This window comes from Sander vitreus, chromosome 4 (genome assembly GCF_031162955.1).
Source record: "Sander vitreus isolate 19-12246 chromosome 4, sanVit1, whole genome shotgun sequence".
NCBI lineage: Eukaryota > Metazoa > Chordata > Actinopteri > Perciformes > Percidae > Sander > Sander vitreus.
Genome location: NC_135858.1, coordinates 18,322,632 through 18,338,687, shown reverse-complemented (window position 1 = coordinate 18,338,687; position 16,056 = coordinate 18,322,632). Strand labels below are relative to the sequence as shown.

Here is a 16,056-nt window from a genome sequence, read left to right as displayed (position 1 = left end):
AACAACAGCTAGCTTGCACTTCTACCAAATTATAATAGTCATTTGTCTTAACAGAATTCAGTACGTTATTTGGCTTTCCTTTAAAAGCTCAAATCATGCTCCCTGATGCTTGAGGAGCTTCAAATTCCACAAACAAATTAATACAAAAATAAATAAATTACAAATCCATCTGCTTCTCACTGCTCTACAACGGTAAATTAAGTTGAAGAGCTGCACCGCCAGAGAGCAATTATTTAATACGTGAAACACAATCTGCTAAGGTGTCGAAGACAATACTCAAAACAACAAACTAAACTTCCACCTCCAAACAGTGCAGAACAATTATCAGTGGTATATCCACTAAATGTAAAGTGTCCTCGTAGGTTTAACTCTGCTGGCTGTGGAGAGACAAGGATTGGCCATTTCCATGTCTACTTGGTTATAAAGCAGGTTAAGGTGCTATATAAATACGGTGAAAGTATCAAAACTCTCAATCTACAGAGAAATGCAAAACAGCCCATATTGAGGAACTGTGTACGGTTGTGATGTCACAACTATACTATATTGCAGTTATAGTCATTCCCTGGACGCAATGATGGTGCAGTGACTCTGAGAGTGCAGATGCGGAAGACCCGGAAAAGCTGACCAATCAGAGTAGACTGGGTTTTTTTTTTCAGTGGGGGGCTTAAAGAGACAGGCGCTAAAACTGAGCGTTTCAGACAGAGGATGAATACAGGTATATTCAGAGAGACAGTATGAGAAAAATAATGTGTTTAACATTAAAGCATGTAAACATGTTCTAGTAGAAACATAAACTACAAGTATGAACCTGAAAATGAGCATAATATTTAATCTCGGAAGGGTTTTATTCAGCAATGCCAGAAGTCCTCAGACATGATTAGGAGAGGAGAAAATAAAAAAGACAGAAGAAGACAGGGGAGGCGGAGAGACTGAGAAGAGAATGAAAGAGAAGATGGAAAGGGATCAACAAGACAGCAACACAGACACAAAGTCAGAGACAGACAGTAATAGACTGAGACAGCAAGAAACTGAAATGGAGGTAAAGACAGATAATGACACAGAAATCTACCCTACCCAAACTCTAGCGAAAGCAGGTTAACACAAGCAGTCGAGTTAAAAAACAGTGCTGATGGCAGTTGAGTGCGGTTGGTCTTATTTGCCTGCTGCAACTGCAAGCTTGCACAGCACAAAGACGCCTATTGTCTTATGGCAGAAAACAGGGCAGAGGCTTATGGGTGAACATAACGTTGCACTTCATCGATATGTAACGCAACTGCAATCATACAAATCATTTGTCCACAGGGCACCTTTTAACAGCAAGACAGAAAAAGTGGGAGCAAAATCATCATCACACAAACCCAAGAGGAACTGGTAGTCTGATAAAAACTTACTCTCTTCTTCATTCGCATGAACAAATGATGCTGCTCTTGACAGAACATCGAGTGGAGTCTCCATGCTTGGATGCCTGTGGGACAGAGGGGAGGGTACTGTGCTGAACATGAGAGCTGTTTGGCTTTCCTCTCTATGTAGCATTTAATACAAAAACTAAGTTAATATTTGATAGATGCCAAGTCATTAAGAGCTCCACAAGAATGTCACCACAATCACAAAGAAAATCACTATTGTTCCCATAAAGCTTAATAATACAGTATATAAAATATATATTATATATTATTATCCACATTAAGGATCCAGCAAACAGTCTTCAAAGTTTCACTGTGAGTTGAGCATGTTCTTGAGCAAGGTCTTATTTTCCCCACTAAATTAAATATTTAAATCTGTCAATACAATACCTGAATTTTGGTATACACACACACACACACACACACACACAAATGAGACTTTTTATGCGAAGCATAGTTTGGAAAATATAAATGTTTTTCTACTTAACCATTTTAAAAAAATGTTAAAGTTATCAGCACATCAGTGTTTAACATTGTCTTAACAAACGCAGCTGAACATGAGCTTTGCCTAAGTAGAGTGCAGTCTTCCCTGATTTTTATATTTGCACATACAGTAGATATAACATCAGGGCTAGAACCCACAACCATTTTCACTATGGATTAATTATTTGGTCTATAAATGTCATAATTTCCCATAATGACAAGAGGCTGGAAGCAGTACATTTTGGCATTTAAAAAAAAAATGCATTAAACAATAATCAAAATAATTGATTATTTTTTTTGTTGATCAACTAATCGATGAATCATAGCAGTACTTTTGATACCTATTACACTTTGCCAATAATACTTCTGTACTTTTCAGTACTTCTTCAGTTTGAATGCAAGACTTTACTTGTATTGTAGTATTTCTAACTTGTAGTAGCCTATTGCTCCATTGGGGATAATACTTCTTCACTTTTATTGTCCTATAGTTTGTTGTATTAATATGAATTTTGGGGGGATTTTTGTCCTCCAGTGTTGAGCGGCCTTCAGTGCTGTGCTATGAGAGGTATTTTGTGAAGAAAAACTCTGCAGCGCGCTTCTCTTCCCTCTTTCTGCATTCCTGAGATACCTTTCCCTCATTTCTGCAGGAAAAAAAGCGTTTAGAGGAAGATTATCATTAAAAACTATTCCTGCAGCTTTAGACTAAACTGCAAAGAATTCAGGTTTGTGGTCCTGTTAGCTCGTCACAACACAGTCAACGTGGAGCGCGTGAAGAAAGGCGACAAAGTTTTCATACGACCAACTCGGGCAAAAATTAAACCGATTATTATTAGTAGCAAGTGCGTCCACGTTTATTCCCACCAGTGCTGTGTCAGCCCGCCTCAGTGTTTCCTCATCGATCCTTTAGGAGGTAGCCTATATCCAGTCAAAATAACGAAAGAAACGTATCGCTACTTGATTTAGTGATAGGTTTCACTCTTCTCCACTACACTCACAGCTCCACAGATAGACAACTAAATGTCCCCAGATCCCTGGAGGAAAGCATGTGGCTATAGGGGGTTTCTTGGAGTGAGAACGTTTGGGAACCCGCCAGCACCGCTTTATATCGTGAATGAAATGTCAACCTTCGTATAACGAGGCGGATATTATTTCAGCCCTGTCTTATGTGTGTTTACAACGCTGTCTTCATTTTCATGCTGAATATTTCACAACTGACTGAGTTTGCAGCGTAGGGAAAAAAAAGAGCGCACTCTAATCCTTCTAAAAACTTCATATTTAGCAGTAGAGTACATACCTCCTTCAAGCGCCACTTTGGTATCTTCCAGTATGATAATATCCACACAGAAAAAAAAAAGAAAAAAAACAAGATAAATATCCCACAGAGACACAAAACAAAAGCTGCGGTTACACGGCGAGGGAAGACAATAGTAGCAGAGCTGTCGGGACAAACTTGTTTGTAGGCTAAACGAGGAAGAGGAGGAGGAGAAGGAGGGGAGGGAGGGAGGGAGGGAGGGAGGGAGGGGAGGAGGGAGTCAGGGCAGGAATGCCTGGAATGATGGAATTCAGTTCCTAGCAGGTGGTGAAAGTGAGGCGCGCTGATTGGCTGACTGGAGGACTGAAGCGATGATATCAGCATATATTATGATAATTAACCATTGCATCACATCCTCTGAAGGTTAGGCTGCTGTCACCGTGTTAAGGGAGCTGGTGAAAGATTTAGTAGGTGATTAAGGAGAGCTCCCGCCCTTAACAGCTCCTTTACAAGTGCCTTTGAGCAAGGCACTTAACTCTCAACTTTTTGTTTGTTTGAATGCCCATACGTTGTTATTAAAGGTCCATTAAATATATTGTATACATGTTTACACATACACCACACAGAGTAAGTCCCCTACCTAGTATAGGCTATATAATAATGTAATAAATGAGAGATAACACACTATAACATAGCCTAGTTGTACACAGCAGCTATAGCTTACAATAATTTCTAGGTTTAGTAATGTAATATAAATATACAAAGTTTATAATACATTAATAAACAGTTACATATACTTACAACTACATTGTAGTGTGTTATAACTATGCAACTCTATCACTGTGTATGTGTATGTTTTATAAAATGATCATCTGTTTTGTATATAAAATCTTAATCTGCAAAGTGATTCATATCAGATAAATGTAGCGGAGTACAAATACTAGAGTTCCCTCTGAAATGTAGTGGAGTAGAAGTGTAAATGTACATAGTAATTTCATTAATTCATTACAATAGTGGTTGGTTGTGGATGAACTGTGGATTGCACAAATGTTGAACTGAATGGCGCAAATGAAAGGCATGTGCGGTCAGCAAACTGTCCTAAAGTACATAGAGATTGTAAAAAAAAAAAAGAAGAAAAAAAAGCAGTATGTAGATCATTAGCGACAGAGTACACAACAAGTATGTTTATGTGCTTTATGTATTTTAATGTGGCAATGTTCAATGTTTTATGTCTAGGGACGGGCACTGGAAACTAGCAATAGCTATAAATGCTGAGAGGCTGTACATTGGAGATTTGATGCAGAAATGTCTGTCACAGCATCTGTCCCTATTCAAATAAACATGAAATGAAAAAACAACAAATCATACGAGGTCATGTGAGTCTACCTTAAGATGATTCATGTGTCTTTAACTGAATTCATTGTCAAGTATGACTCATGATGTAGTGGCGAATAGAAAGGTGAATAACAAGTGACAGTACCAGAAAGTAACTTGTCATTTCACAATTGACTGCATTATGATGGAATGAAGGACCAGTATATCTTTATGACAGCACGGACTACATTCAAATGTATACTTTTTGAATATTTATTTTTGTAATAAGATGGTAAATGAAAGAAAAAATTATATGATTAACCTTACTCTTAATGGCCAAATTCTATATACGTTTTTTGTTCGTCCTCTCCGGTTTGTTTTGCTGCTTTATCGGAGAGTAAATAATAACTTTAATGATGGCTTTGTTCCATTTTGGTATCCCAGTGCGTCATGCCACTGAGCCAATATGCACAATACCAGCTGAAACTAAATGAATTCACTAATAAGTAATGTTAGTAATATTCATATTATGCTTTTTGGCTTTTCCCCTTTTCTTTATTGTGTTATATATCTTTTTTGTGCATGTTATAGCTTTACAAAGTGAAAAAGCCCAAAGTCCACCCCAAAGGGACTTACCATCTCCAACAGAAAACACTGTTCACACACTGCTCCAAACAGCTCTATTGTAGTCCAGCCTTTACTTCCGTGACAAACGAGCTTCACTTTTTAACACACGTTATAATGCTCGCCTAGCTGCTGGCATGGCACGCCCTCATACTCTGCTTCTGACTGGCTAGTAGTCCTTACCTAGCTACTGCGCATGTGTGACTCCCAACAAAGATGGAACAGAAGTGCGATGCCTCACTCTGTAGCTAAAACAGAGAGCTCAATACACAGGGTGAAAAGAGGAGCTGCAGCAATGTGCAGTACAACAAGAATAGTGTTTTTTGAAAATTAAACCATGTAAACCTACTACTTCCTGCTATAACATCAAAATATCGGCAGAGAAAAATGCCTATGAACATGATCATTTTGTTGGATTTTATATTTATCTATTGTAATTATAAAGTAATAAAATATAAGAATAACTTACTCACAATCAAGTTTGCTCTTCATTAATCCCCCGGGTAGTAGAGCAGAAAAACTGAGAACGAGAGAGAATCTAATATTGTATTTGTTACATTTTGTTATATTTTGCAAAAATGCAGTGTCATAATTTATTAATTAAGCCTTGGTGAAGCCAGGCAATCCTAATTACGTAGACCAACAATGAAAGCAACACAAACACAGTCACAGACAGTATCCTCTTGTATTATGACTTCGAGGAAAAGCTTGAGTTGTGACTTCAGATGGATGATGTGGACTCAGTTTGGATTTTTTTTGTGTAAAAAAAAAAAAAAAAAAGGTAATGAAAATAACGTAATCATTGATGCTGTTGTATTAAAATGTTTATTAAACCCAATTTCTGTAATTGAATTAGACTACAGCAAGTACTGAAGACCTCCAGTTCTTAGTATGACATGCTGATAAAAAATAAGTAACAAAGTAACAGAGATAAACTGTTAACAATGAAGAACATATTATCATAAAATAAATTTGATCCTATCTTTTATTTTATGAATACCAACATAGAGATTGTACAAACATCAAGACTGCCGTTAAAATGATATTAAAGAGATGAAGGATTTGAGATCTTTGGCAAGCTAAGAGGGGTATAACGTGTGTGTGTGTGTGTGTGTGTGTGTGTGTGTGTGTGTGTGTGTGTGTGTGTGTGTGTGTGTGTGTGTGTGTGTGACATGTAACACCAGACCACATCTGAAGAGAGTTCAATAAAGCCCTCTCTCAGCACAAAAACAAAATAACCCACAGAAATATCATTCTCAATCTCTTAGCTGCCCGTCATCTGACCGTTCACAAAGAAAATGCACAGATCTAACACTCGCATAACTCAAAAGATGACAGAAGACAGCAAAGTATTTTCTTGACTATACTTATGGTACTTGATGCATGCTGTGCTCACACTGATTTAGTGCTGTGGCTCCAGAGAGAGCCGATTCAGCAGCTTCCCAGTCATCGTAGTCATTATGCCGAAAGGTCTGATCCGTAGTACCATTAAATGTCAGCCGTAATTAAGTCAGGCTCGTGAAATGTCACCCTTTTTTCTACAGCTTTCATGAATTGCATGATAAAGGGCAGTTGTACAGTACAGACGGTTCTACACTATTCAAACACAGACTGCTCAGTGATCCCGTTCATAGAGGCTATGCAGTGATATAACCAGAGGGGAGTGTGTGATTCTTCCAGCCACAGTTTGTCAGAGAAAAATCAAGGATGGATGTTAATTGTCTGGCTGACAGTTTACCGAGAAAGATCTGGTCAACCGACAGGATCAGGACATCTGAGAGACAGACGGCTTCCTCCTCCAACCCTTCCACATCTTCATCAGTTTCTTGGAGCTGTATGACACCGTCTTCCACATGCCTGGGGAGGACCAGGACACAGAGCACAATGAACATTAACAAACACATTAGAAGAACACTATTACCGGTACTACATTAAAACTGTTGTTAATACACGGTGGATGGTTTGAGAATACACTTCTGACCACGTCAGTAAATATGAAGTTACAGCCAGCAACCAGTTAGCTTAGCTTAGCACAAGACTGGAAACAGTGCGAAACAGCTAGCCTGACTATTTCCAAAGGTAATAACATCCACCTTCCAGCACCTAACCCTGAACTAAACACCCTATAAAACTATAAATTGTCACTTTTACATGTACACATTTTGTACAAACTAAACAAATCCGATAGAACGTGTTAATTAGTGAGCGTTAGGTGCTTTTAGGCTGATTTTGTTACCTTTGGACAGAGCCAGGCTAGCCGTTACCAGTCTTTATGCTATGCTATGCTATGCTATACTATGCCATGCTAAGCGGCTGGGGGCTGTCGCTCCAAAGTTAGCATATAGACGTGAGAGTGGTATCAATCTTCTTATGTAACTCGACAAGAAAGCGTATTTCCCCAAAATGTCAAACTATTCCTTTGACGAATCTGGAGCACCACATCAGCCTTTACTAACAAAACCTGACAATGTATTATGTATGATTTCCCCCAAAAAACATTGAACAAAGAAGAAAAGGGTACCTACCAGCTGTAGCAATGCCTTTGATACTCTGTGTTATACTGGAGTATTTCACAATAGATGAAATACCTGAGAAGGAACAAAGACATGCTCAAACGTGCAATCATACTAAAAGTAATTTGTCATCACTCTGAAATATGATGTTATGATATGCTACTTATGGGTAGAGGCCATATAATCACATGAGTCATATGCACACAATTTCAACAAAAGTAACAATTAAGAATGAATTGTTTGCCAATCAATCATTCTATCCATCCCTTGGTTATGGATACAATCTCAAACTATGAATCAGCTTAATTACCTTTAACATGACAGTAAAACATCTACACACTCAAACTGTCCTTAAAAATAGTACTGATCAATCTAACAAGTGTGTTACAAATAAGGATTACATATTCTTCTATTCAAATGTGACACTGTATCTCAGACAGAACTAGGATAACGTGGAATACTTTTGGAGGAACGTGTTCCAGTACTTAAAATTACATTTACTGGCCTAAAATTTGAAAGTGACAACAAACATCTGCTACACTACAGGTCTGATTTTGATGAAGGCAGGAGTGATGATGCATCTTTGAACTGATGGGCCTCAGGTGCGAAGGGGATGACATGTTTATTTGATTTACTAGTTGTTTATTTGATTTACTAGATGTTACGTTTTTCTATCAATCCACACATTAATTCTGGCCATGTTTTGACACTATATTAGCTTTGTTAATATGTTGGTGTAATGGATTCCTAACATTATTCATTTGGAGCATCATCCTACCTTATTTAATATTCACCACACACACAATATCAGACTTGATCTGTACAACCAACATGCACAGTATCTCAGAAGTACTGTATCACACTCACAATATCTGATGACTTTTTCCCAGTCCATCTGTCCCTTTTTCTCTGCCTGCCTCTCCCTCTATTCTACATCCCTTAACCCGTTCTTTAATCCGAACCTTGTTGTACGACAGCTCCACAGTCTGGGTCCTGAGCAACCTGCAGCAGAATCTCCTCCACGTCTCGGTTTTTCCCCGGAGGATCGACCAGCTTTGTGATCCTTTGCTGAAGGGTCCGGGGCAATGCCATCAGTTGGATAAACTGGCCCTCTGGGCTTTTGTCAACCTGCAGGCACACAAACAAGAGTAAATACATACAGTAGACTGAATACTGGCAGCACAACTATTATGCATTGTTATTAGAAACCTGTATACATGCATCTCAAGATAATAAAACTATGTAGGAATGATTGGAGTGGGTGAACCCTCTTGTCAGTCGCATGGTCTTTGTGTGGGCGGGACTCCTGGCGAGAGAGAGAGAGAGAGAGAGAGAGAGAGAACGCTAGTTGAGAGTTGGAGCAGGGTTTCCCGCAGCACTTTGCAGTTAAGGCGCCGTCAAAAAGTATATGAGCGCTATCCGCCGTGTTACTCGGCATCCTGTTTTCTCCCTTTCATTCCAAAGCACACAGTTGACAACCTGCAGGTGGAGACAGGCTCGGACATACACGCCGCTGTGGACTTGTCAGTCTCGCAAGCGGTTTCAGGAAAGTGGATGCATGTGTCCGACAATGCACAGAACATTAACGGTACAAGCCTACAGCTGTCCGCGGACACGGAGTGCGGGAAGTGTGTCAGAGTTGCGCCAGTGTGTGTGTGTGTGTGTGTGTGTGTGTGTGTGTGTGTGTGTGTGTGTGTGTGTGTGTGTGTCGGCCCGCCCCCACGAAGCTCCGACCTGCAGAGGAGCAGCAGAAGCTGCACCTTTGCCAAAATGAAGACTGAAAAACTATTTTGGTACAAACATTTACTCGCCATGTGGCAGATAGCCATATAGATAGATTTAATTTATTAATTATACATTATTTAAATTTAATATTTAGTGTTAAATAATTGTTAAATGTAGTACAATCAGTCTGTAGTCTATCGCACAAACACTCGAGGAATGCTGCAAACATTTGACAGCCAGTAGGCTATGAATTGCCTGGAAGAACATACGTGTCACAAACAGCAATTCCACAACTGTAAACAGCGTGAAAGACGACATACTAAAAGGAGATCAAAGACATATTGTAGATATTTAAAATGTCTTCCAGTTCCAGTGTTAACTATTCTTTAGAAATAAAAGTGTATTGATCTTTGAAAAGGTGTACCTGCATTATTATGCCATTATCATTATATTAGATGAAAATGGTCTCGGAACGACAATATTATCGTTTATCGCAATCATTTCTGGGACAATTTATCGTCCAGCAAAATTTGTAATCGTGACAGGCCTATTACTCACACACATAAAACTCATTCCTGTTATTCCAGGATGGTGCGATGAGTAGTTCCTTGGCATAACAGGGAGTGGTGGTAGCATCTAATAATAATATTAAAAAAAAAAGAGGAATATGTATTCATGCTATTCAATATGCAAACATAGACACATGCACACATTTTCCATGTTGCACATGTTAATACTGTATGTAATGCAGGTAACAGGGCAGAGTGCCAGGTCAGTCACACCCATAGACTGTATAGTCACACCCCATTTAAAGTTTACCACCAAGGCTGTGAGCACACTCTGTACTATTCAGGTCAAAGCTGTGTTTAAACATGCTTTTGCCAGTTTCACTGAAAAGGCATGACACATAGATAATATATTTCTTAAAAGGCAGTACAGGTAAGAATTGTATGGCAGTAATGGCAATCCGTATGTTTTTTGGAAATCTTCCTGTCACAGTTCTTATGTAAGAGTTGTTTTTTTTTATTTCAGATGTATTTTTTAAGATTATTTTTGGGGCATTTTTAGGCCTTTATTTGTATAGGACAGCTGAAGATGTGAAAGGGGTGACAGAGGGGGAATGACATGCAGAAAAGGGCCGCAGGTCAGAGTCGAACCCGCATCCGCTACGTCGAGGAGAAAACCTCCATATATGGGCGTGCGCTCTACCAGCTGAGCTACCCAGGTGCCCAATTTCAGATGTATTTGTACAACTTTGTAGTTGAGACTCAGTTTATGCAGCAGGCACCTTTTAAATCCACAAACTTTGCTTCTGAGGAATGAAACTCAAGAGTAGTTTTTTACATTGATACCCAAGGATTTTTTCAGCCCACAGGTATTGAAAGCTGAGTGACGAAGTAAAACTGCAGAACCAGCACACAATAATAATAAAACATAATAAACAATAGTTTGGTTACATTTTCGGAAAAAGCTACATTGCTTACAATATCATCTCTCAAAAAACTAAACATATGAAGTGCATTTAAGTGCTATATTACATTGTAAAATTTTTAAAGAAAACATTTTCTGAAATGACATCAACCTCACACTAAGGCCTACATTAAACATACATAAACATGACCTTAAGTTGTGCAACTTAACTTTCAGAACTACAAGTTTCATCCTGAGACTGATCTGTATATAGGCCTATATGTAAATATTAATTATACTCAATCTATTTTAATTTATATATTTGATTACAATGCTACACAGCTCTGTTGCACTTATGCTAGTAGATCATTGATCAGCTGTTTCTCCGTGAAAAGAGAGAGTGAGAGAAAATGGTGCACAACAATCAGCTGTTTCTCCGAAGGGATAGTCAACAAGTCAGCTCTTTAGATCAAATTGTGGTCACTGCTACGCATTTTCTTGACTTCGTTTTTGCTAGTTGTTGTGTTTGGTGTAGTTTCATCGTCCATACAACTCCGTGATTTACTTTTGTCGGGTCCGCTTCGTGGAATGGATGAGAAATGTTTTCAGTTGAGATGCTGAAGCATTGACGTCGTGCTATTATTGTGGTAAGCTAGTTCGGTTTTTTAGTAGACACACTGTACAGAGTTTTCGTTTTAATTACGTTTGAACGGATTCCAAACTTTGGTCACTTTGGTGTCGTTTTCTCCAGCCGGTCTCTTCTCTTAGCCCCGCACTATTTACGCTCTGGCATGTCTCGCCAGCAGACTGAGCAGCGTCTGGTGTGCGACAATAATAATGATCCGTGTGGAAACACCGTCCGTCAGCAATACAACGTTGGTAACATTGATTTAACGAAGCTTCGAGGCAAATCATTTTGCATCGAGGATTTTTTGTAATCAAATTATTTGAGTTATTCGAGGAATTGTTTCAGCCCTACTTGTGTTGCTCACATATCAAGTGAGATACTAAAAGGGCCATGTTTTACCTCTAGTTTCCCTTGTTGAGGTTTGTACACCACTTGAGGGCAGTCCCGTAAGATGTTGCTGTACAGAATCCGGAAGTGTTGAATGTTGTCTTTGATGATATTTGCTACCTTGGATTTATCTTCTCCGATCACCATTCTAAAATCCCCTGAAGAGGCACAGACAAAATGCAATATTGCAGTTCTTTGCTGTAGTAAGATAAGATAAGGCTTTATTGATCCTCAGAGGGGAAATTTAGTTGTTGCAGCAGCCAAGGACAGAAATAGTACCATAGTAACAACACATTCTGAGATATTAAACTCCGACTGGTGTTCAGTTTCCAGTCGAAAATGTTTAGCAATGATACAACACTCATTTCCTAATTATTTCTGACTTTCCCTTTTGCTTTTGTAGCTCGGGAACCTAAATGGTAACACTCCACTTCTCATCCCATTCTTAGCATTTAAACATTTGTAGGGTTCAACATTAATTTATCTGCTATTTCACGTCACTACATCTGTACAAATTAACCAGCTTAGTTATGCGTCTTGAGGCACTAGAACCATCAGTCTAATCACTTTCATTCATACACCAGACAACTAACTCAGAACCCTGCTGGGAGATGGATTACCAATAGTGTCCATGTTGGATCGCACTGTACATCAGTATTCAAAGTGGTTGAACTACACAGGCCAGATTATTATTACAAAGAAAACCACAACCATGGATATAATTATATAATTCACTCTGCTGTCTTTGAACAGTAAAAAGTGTGTGTGTGTGTGTGTGTGTGTGTGTGTGTGTGTGTGTGTATTTGGCTTTTGTAGTTGTGCAGGCTTGTTACCAGCATAAGAAAGACCAGCTATCTGCAGGAAGAGGTCTTCCTCAGTGAAGCTCTCTGGCAGCATGAGGAAGGAGGCTATCACAGCACTCTTCAGGTTGGCCACCAGAGCAGCACGGAGCTTTCCATTCTCATTCTGCACCATCATTTTCACCTGTGTGAGAACACACAAAAACATGCAAGCGTAAGCATGGATGGAAAACCTGAAGATTTAAAGGATAATTCCGGCGCAAAACGAACCTAGGGGTTAATAACAGATGTGTACCCACTCTGTCGCTCTCTGGGACATGTTTTCATGCTTGATTGTGTTTGTAGCTTGAAAGAAGCTAGCGCGGACCGCTGGTTAGCTTACAACGCCAGTATTTGGGGCACAGGGAACGTAAAAACAAATAGCTATTTATACCACTAAAAAGGCCCAAAAATATCACCACACTTCAACGGTAATATAATGAGGGTCCCTAAATGTTAACCGAAGCATTGAGAACTTTGTAAGTGTACAGACAGTTTATTGAACAAAGAGGTGCGGGAGCTCCATGAAAGGGCTACGAGAGAGAGAGAGCTATGCCACAACAGAGCCTCGCACTTCGGGAAACTGGTGGTGTACCTGCGGACATTGTGAAGCTATGGCCACCGAACAGGAGTGTCTGTGTTGCACGGAGTGGGAACCAAGAGACGCAGTGTTTTGTACAGTCTGAAGATGTCCCCTCTCTGATAAACAGGGCTGTACATGAAACTTTTTTCCATGTCCCGAAAATAAATGGCGACCCAGACCGGAGGGACCAGATGGACAGTTATCCACTGAGTAAGTAAACTAGACAAGTTATGTTTTACATCGGTGCGATTATTTCAGATATATTGAGCAAATTGCTTTCGATTTTAGTTTGCATTGCCATCTGTAAGTCATGACTGGTTTTCAAGACGGCGGTGGCATGTAAACATGAACGCGAGTGTCTTTATAATCTATCTTTTCAATAAACTGTCTCTACACTTACAAAGTTCTCAATGCTTCGGTTAACATTTAGGGACCCTCATTATGCTACCGTTGAAGTTTGGTGATATTTTGAGCCTTTTTAGTGGTACAAAATAGCGATCTGTTTTTACTTTCCCTGTGCCCTGAATACTAGCGTTGTAAGCTAATCAGCGGTCCACGCTAGCTTCTTTCAAGCTACAAACACATTCGATTAGCATGAAAACATCTGTTATTAACCTCTAGGTTCATTTTGTGCCGGAATTGTCCTTTAACTGAATGATGTTATTTACATTCCACTGTTATTCATGGTACTAACTGGTTTGTGAAGGCGTCCAGCAACATACATGGTCTTCCAGTGCATCAGGTCATCTATGAGAGACTCTGTACTAATCACACCATATTTGATTATCTGAGAAGGAGAGGAGAAGGTCATTAAAGTATGTATTATTATTTAAAAACAAAGTCATTACATTGGTAAGAGCAAATTATGTTTAACCGTGTAACCAGCTAATTTAAATAGCTGATGTTACTGTATTGTGTGAACAGTTAACTTAATTTATACTGTATGTGGCGTTTTCTTTTGCAGGATATAAATATTCCACCATAACAAGTTCCTTCCCGAGACTATTTTGCAGAGCCACCGTCGCTGCATCCAGAGCTTAGCGCCGCCCAAGACAATTGTGATTGGTTTAAAAGAAATGCAAACACACAGCATTTTTTTTCTCCTATCCCAGAATGCATCTGTGGTGTAGCCAGACTATAAGACCAATAACAAGAATGACTTCCTGTGAGAAGTAAACACAGCCATCTATGACTGCTTAAGAAACACGACGAGATTTCAGTATAAAGTTAAAACTGGGCAGCTTTATTACGAAAACAAAAAGTAGTCATGGTGGACAAGCAAAAGGTGCTGCTGAAAGATATATAAAAAAAGTTATTTACCCTCTCCTCCACAGGCACCAGCGTGTTGTAGTATACGGAAGCACCGTGTTCATTTTGTATAGAGCTGATCGTCGTGGGCCCCAGCAGCTTGAGGATGGAGTAGTGTTTGCGATTTTGCAGCAGATTCATGGTGTGCCACGTCACTGGGTCATCCACCGCAAACACAAAGTCCAGCATGTTCTTCTGTATATAACATATAAAAAGGTAATCACAATAGCATCACATTTTCTACTCCAATAAATTAGGATACAACAGCTTTAAATTCTAACACTCTACATGTTCTTTTAGCAACTTTCGCTGGAATCATATTGGGATGTTTTGATCACATTGTGTAATTAAATTCTGTTGTCCAAATAAATAAAACTGGGCAGATTGTACAAAAAAAAAAATGACAAAATAAGTTATCGAATGAGTTATTGTTACACACGTTTGAAGAGGTAATGCATAATAGTGACGAGCAGCTCATAGCACTGAAAACAATTTCATTATTTTATTTAAGATTTTTGGAATAGATATTTGGGAGATCGGTATTTGGAATACTGTGATGCACAGTGTATTATATCAGAAAAATATGAATAAAGCAATATTTATATTAAACACCAATATTATAGTGATATTGATGTAAAATATTCATATTCCTAGTGAAACTGCTTTCCAATTTCCATATCAATATGGTGATATTGACTTCAACCACATTGCCTAACGTTACTAACTCTAGCTCTTACTAAATACAATTTTTATGGTTGAAAAACTACAAACTCCTGTAACATTGGTGACCGCAAAAAAGTACATAGTACAGGACATAACATAGTACAGGACATAGAGCATGATAAGTGTCTCCTTAGTCTGATTTTATTTAGTCTAAAAAGTCTATAACGTTACAACAATGTCACTGTACCGTGTTGTGCAGTTAACTACAGTGCAGTATGTCATGGGCAGTTTGTAAACTAGGCACGGCAGGTGTCACTTACGTCCATTTGACCTTGGTTGGTCCCGTGTTGTTTGAACACGCCAGATCCATAGGCAAAAGCTAAACTGATGTCCTGAGGAAACTGTGACAAAATCCGTCTATAAAGCACGCCGGTGTTGTGCAAAGCTGGAAGAGTCATTTTGAACTAAGTTAGCTATGATAGCTTTCCAACAACAGCACGTTATAGGCGGAATAACCGACTAAGTAAAGGAAAAAACGAAGTTTCGGCCGCACAAAATAAGAGATACATTACAGACTAAGAGGTTCAGTGGCACTAAACACGAGCGCAGTCACTGATTCGCACTAAAATCATCAATTTATCGTTTAAATACGTCTATCAGGTGAGTTTGGGTCAACTGTGAGCTTGACAGTCGACTAAAACTTACGTCACAGAGTGCGCTGCGGGCTGGAGGCTCACGGGAAATCGAGTCAGAGATGGAAGGTAAGCATACTGAACCGTTAAACTGCCATTAAACAGCCAAAATAACGACTAATGTGCGAGTTATTTTGCACGTAGGTGATACTATTATTGAATACAGTTGTGAAATGTAAACTGGGCAACACACTATAGCATTTTAGTACTCTTAAATGAATTTTTAACAGCT

At 39.0% G+C, this 16,056-nt stretch overlaps 2 protein-coding genes across 5 annotated transcripts in view; both read right to left on the bottom strand.

The window, feature by feature from the left end:
• The window catches only part of vgll4b (vestigial-like family member 4b), a 44,764-nt gene extending 39,181 nt beyond the window's left edge, over positions 1 to 5,583 (bottom strand). For 2 of the 4 annotated variants that reach the window (XM_078248835.1, XM_078248842.1), the window contains exons 1-3: positions 5,550 to 5,583; positions 3,181 to 3,204; positions 1,392 to 1,487 (exon numbers count right to left, since the gene is read on the bottom strand). In XM_078248835.1, coding sequence (XP_078104961.1) covers positions 1,392 to 1,487; positions 3,181 to 3,204; positions 5,550 to 5,568 — 139 coding nt within the window. In that variant the 5' untranslated portion in view covers positions 5,569 to 5,583. Of the gene's footprint in view, positions 1 to 1,391; positions 1,488 to 2,747; positions 2,871 to 3,180; positions 3,205 to 5,549 lie in introns of those variants that run through there. The other 2 variants (XM_078248839.1, XM_078248840.1) reach the window with 2 other exon arrangements.
• A 299-nt stretch (positions 5,584 to 5,882) lies between these two features.
• On the bottom strand, positions 5,883 to 15,832 carry tamm41 (TAM41 mitochondrial translocator assembly and maintenance homolog). Its single transcript, XM_078248844.1, has 8 exons — positions 15,453 to 15,832; positions 14,482 to 14,664; positions 13,856 to 13,948; positions 12,573 to 12,723; positions 11,752 to 11,897; positions 8,552 to 8,717; positions 7,602 to 7,664; positions 5,883 to 6,933 (listed from the first exon to the last, which is right to left on the bottom strand). The coding sequence occupies exons 1-8, from the start codon at positions 15,588 to 15,590 to the stop codon at positions 6,842 to 6,844; spliced, it is 1,032 nt and encodes a 343-aa protein (XP_078104970.1). The 5' UTR covers positions 15,591 to 15,832; the 3' UTR covers positions 5,883 to 6,841.
• Positions 15,833 to 16,056: the final 224 nt, after the last annotated feature.